Genomic DNA, 3,424 nt, shown 5'->3' with positions numbered 1-3,424 from the left:
AGGAATCAAACCCGGGTGGGTTGCATGCAAGGCAAATGCCCAACCCGCTGTGATATTGCTCCAGCCCCAGTAAAATGTCACGCACCAGGGAGTCGAGTATTTTGACACTGTAAAAATCATTTAAAAATGTTATATGTCCTATTATCTCAATAAATAGAAGTAATATTCTACACATCATAGGATTCATATTAAAATAAGCGTTAAAGTATATCAATTAAATTGTTTGTTATGTAACAATTGCATACTGGAGTAGCAGAGTTTCTGAATCTGGTCACAGGCACCCCCAGAACCCCTCACCTGCTCTGGAGTCCTCCCTTTTCTCCACCAGTTCAAAGAGATCTTTTTATAGAGAAGGAGGATATGCAAATAAGACTCTCCACAGTGATGAAAACAGCCCAGCCCAGCCTCAGCTCCAGGAGAGGAGTCAGTTCAGGGGTTCCTAGGGGCTCCATCCTGACTCACACAGAACCAACATGGCTTGTGGGCTCAGCTGGCTTCTCCTGGTGGCTGTGATAGGAGGTAACTCATGGGTGACAGAGACATGGAGCATGGGAGAGATGGGAGAGGCAGATCCTTTGTGTGAGGAGAGTTTCCTGACCAGGATGTCTTTGTGTTTGCAGGGGTCCAGTGTGAGGTGCAGCTGGTGGAGTCTGGGGGAGCCTTGGTGAAGCCCGGGGGGTCTCTGACACTCTCCTGTGCAGCCTCTGGATTCAATTTTGGCAACTATTGGATGTACTGGGTCCGCCAGGCTCCAGGGAAGGGCCTAGAGTGGGTCTCACGCATTAAGCATGATAGTAGTATTACATACTATGCGGACTCTGTGAAGGGCCGATTCACCATCTCCAGAGACAACAGCAAGAACACGCTCTCTCTGCAAATGAACCAACTGAAGGAGGAGGACACGGCCCTTTACTACTGTGCGAGAGACACAGTGAGGGGAAGGCCCTGTGGGCCCTGACATAAACCACCTGCAGGAGGAAGCAGGGTGAGTTTCAGGGGTGCAAGCCCCCAGGAGGCTATCAGGACTCACCCCTGAGGAAACGTTGCTCATGACCAGATGAATCATCTTTCTGTGGAGATCAGGCTTGACCTGCCCCTCAGTTCTCAGATGACCCCATGAGTTCCTTGTCCTGCGGTTTGTGGCTCTGAGTCCTCCATCCTCACTGTGGACGAGAAGCAGTTTGTCTCACTCTCTGTCTCATGAAGGTAGTTTTACTAATGGTACCATGACTTCCCTGGGGCCTGAGGGTCACATTATTCTCTTGTAGAAATTAAAATCATCCTTTAGAGATTATCTTGGTCTCCTGGTGGGAGTCTTCATCAGAAAGAGAAATCCTGGCATTCACTCAGCTGTGTGGTGTCTCCTTCCTTCTGCTCTTAGACACACACTCTGTGCCCACTGATCTCTACCCTCAAACCTACAGCCAGGTAGCCTCCACCTGGTCACCCTACACCTGGGAGTCCTGCTCTCTGGGATGGGCTGACCTCTAGTCCTTCATCCACTCACTAAATGGACATTCAGGTTTTCCCATTTCCTCTCCACCCCTCTAACTTATAGAGGAGAAAGCAGGTCTTGTGCATTGGCAGTACAAGAGGGAGGACCCTGAGCCTGATGCCCTCCCTGAGCCCTCACTCTCCTGGTACCCCAATATACACCACATCCCAGTGCTCAGGGACGCTCCTTGCACTGAAACCCTATACTGATACCATTGCAGATGTAACTCTTAACGAATTTCTCATTGTGTATCAACCTCAATATCCTGTCTGCCCTCTGGAGACAGCGAAACCTGGGAGTAAGAATCTATATTCCTCCCTCCCCTCACATGGTGACCCCACTGAAGCAGCTCTCCTGTTCTGGAGACCTTCCACAATCTCCTCTTTAAAACCACAAGTGCACCATTAGTTCTTCACTTATGGAACTCAAAGAGTTTTAAAGGTTCAATATCAATATCACTGTAGTACTGTTCTCCCATTGTATATCGAGTTGCTCGAACAGGCACCAGTAACATCTCCATTGTGAGACTTGTTGTTACTGTTTTTGGTATATCAAATATGCCATGGGGAGCTTGCCAGACTCTGCCGTGGGGGCGGAATACTCTCGGTAGCTTGCCGGGCTCCCCAAGAGGGATGGAGGAATCGACACTGAGTTGGCCATGTGGAATGCAAACGCCCTACCTGCTGTACTATTGCTCCAGCGCAAAGCAAGATGGAAGAGGGAATAAAAATTCATAATAATAATAATAATGACAATGATAATAATAGTAAAATAAATAGATTCACTGGTGAACTATAACAAGCAATTTAAAAAAGCCAGTGCTACATGGAAAGTATCATTTTAAGTGAAATGACACAGAAAGAGAGGGATAGACATAGAAAGGTTGCATTCATCTGGGGAACATAAAGTAACAAAATAGGAGACTAACACTCAAGAATGGCCGAGATTAGTACAAGGAATTTTGCTCCATGGTTTGTAGGCCAGCCACACATGCTAGGGGGAAAGGCAGCTCAGAGAGAGAAGGAAGCACCAAATGAAGGGTGTTGGGAGGATCCTCCCAGGATGGGAGAAGCATGCTGAAAGTAGACTATAGACCAAACATGATTGCCTCTCATTGTCTCTGTTGAAAACCACAACACTCAATAGGAGAGAGAGAACAAAAGGGAATGCCCTGCTACAGAGACAGGGTGGGATGGGGAGGATGGGGGGGGGGGGTGGGAGGGATACTGAGATCCTTGGTGGTGGGAAATGGGCACTGGTGGAGGTATGGGTATTTGATCATTGTATAATTGAAACCCAAGCACAAAATTTGTAAGTCTACAACTTTACCTCATTGTGTCTCACTAATAAAAATGTAAAAAAATAAAGCCAGTTCTTAAAGAAAAAAAAGAAGAAAAGGCCAATAATACACAAACTTTTCCAGAAAATAAAGGACAAAGCATTTCCAAACTAAATACATGAAATCTGATTAATCCAGAAGAAAAGAAAAAACTCAGTCTAGTGGTTAGGATTCGGTGCTCTCAATATCAATAATAAAGAGTAATGATGAAGGTATATTTTTATTAGAAATTACACTATCAGTCATGATTGAAAATGGCTTATTTAGAATAAAACTGATAGATGCATAATCATTATAAAGAACTGTACTATTCAAATATCGACAATCTGTGTTTCCTTTAGATTTGGGGTCACAAATGGTTGTACCCTGCATTTACTTCCTGTCGGTGTGCTGGCTCCCTTGTAGTGCTTAGGGATCAGGCTACTGGTGAAAGAAAACAAACTTGTGCAAAGACGCTCCAATTCCATTGATCCTGCCCAAGCTGTTGTGAAAAAGAAAAACTTTTTATCATACCAGGACTTTTTAACAACGATAAAATATGAAATGAATATTCTAGGTTTTCTTTCCTTTCTAAACTGGTTTTTTCACTG

General features: G+C 45.0%; 1 gene segment (V, D, J or C); it reads left to right on the top strand.

Annotated features, from left to right (window-relative positions):
* Nucleotides 1–473: 473 nt before the first annotated feature.
* Nucleotides 474–958, top strand: LOC130023168 (immunoglobulin heavy variable 3-74-like). The segment is given in 2 exon segments: nt 474–519; nt 621–958. Coding segments are annotated over 2 exon segments (384 nt in total).
* Nucleotides 959–3,424: the final 2,466 nt, after the last annotated feature.

The sequence above is a fragment of the Sorex fumeus genome, unplaced genomic scaffold, assembly GCF_029834395.1.
Source record: "Sorex fumeus unplaced genomic scaffold, SorFum_2.1 ptg000022l, whole genome shotgun sequence".
Taxonomy (NCBI): domain Eukaryota; kingdom Metazoa; phylum Chordata; class Mammalia; order Eulipotyphla; family Soricidae; genus Sorex; species Sorex fumeus.
The sequence above is the reverse complement of the archived record's forward strand: the minus strand, read 5'-3'. Positions and strand labels throughout refer to the sequence as shown.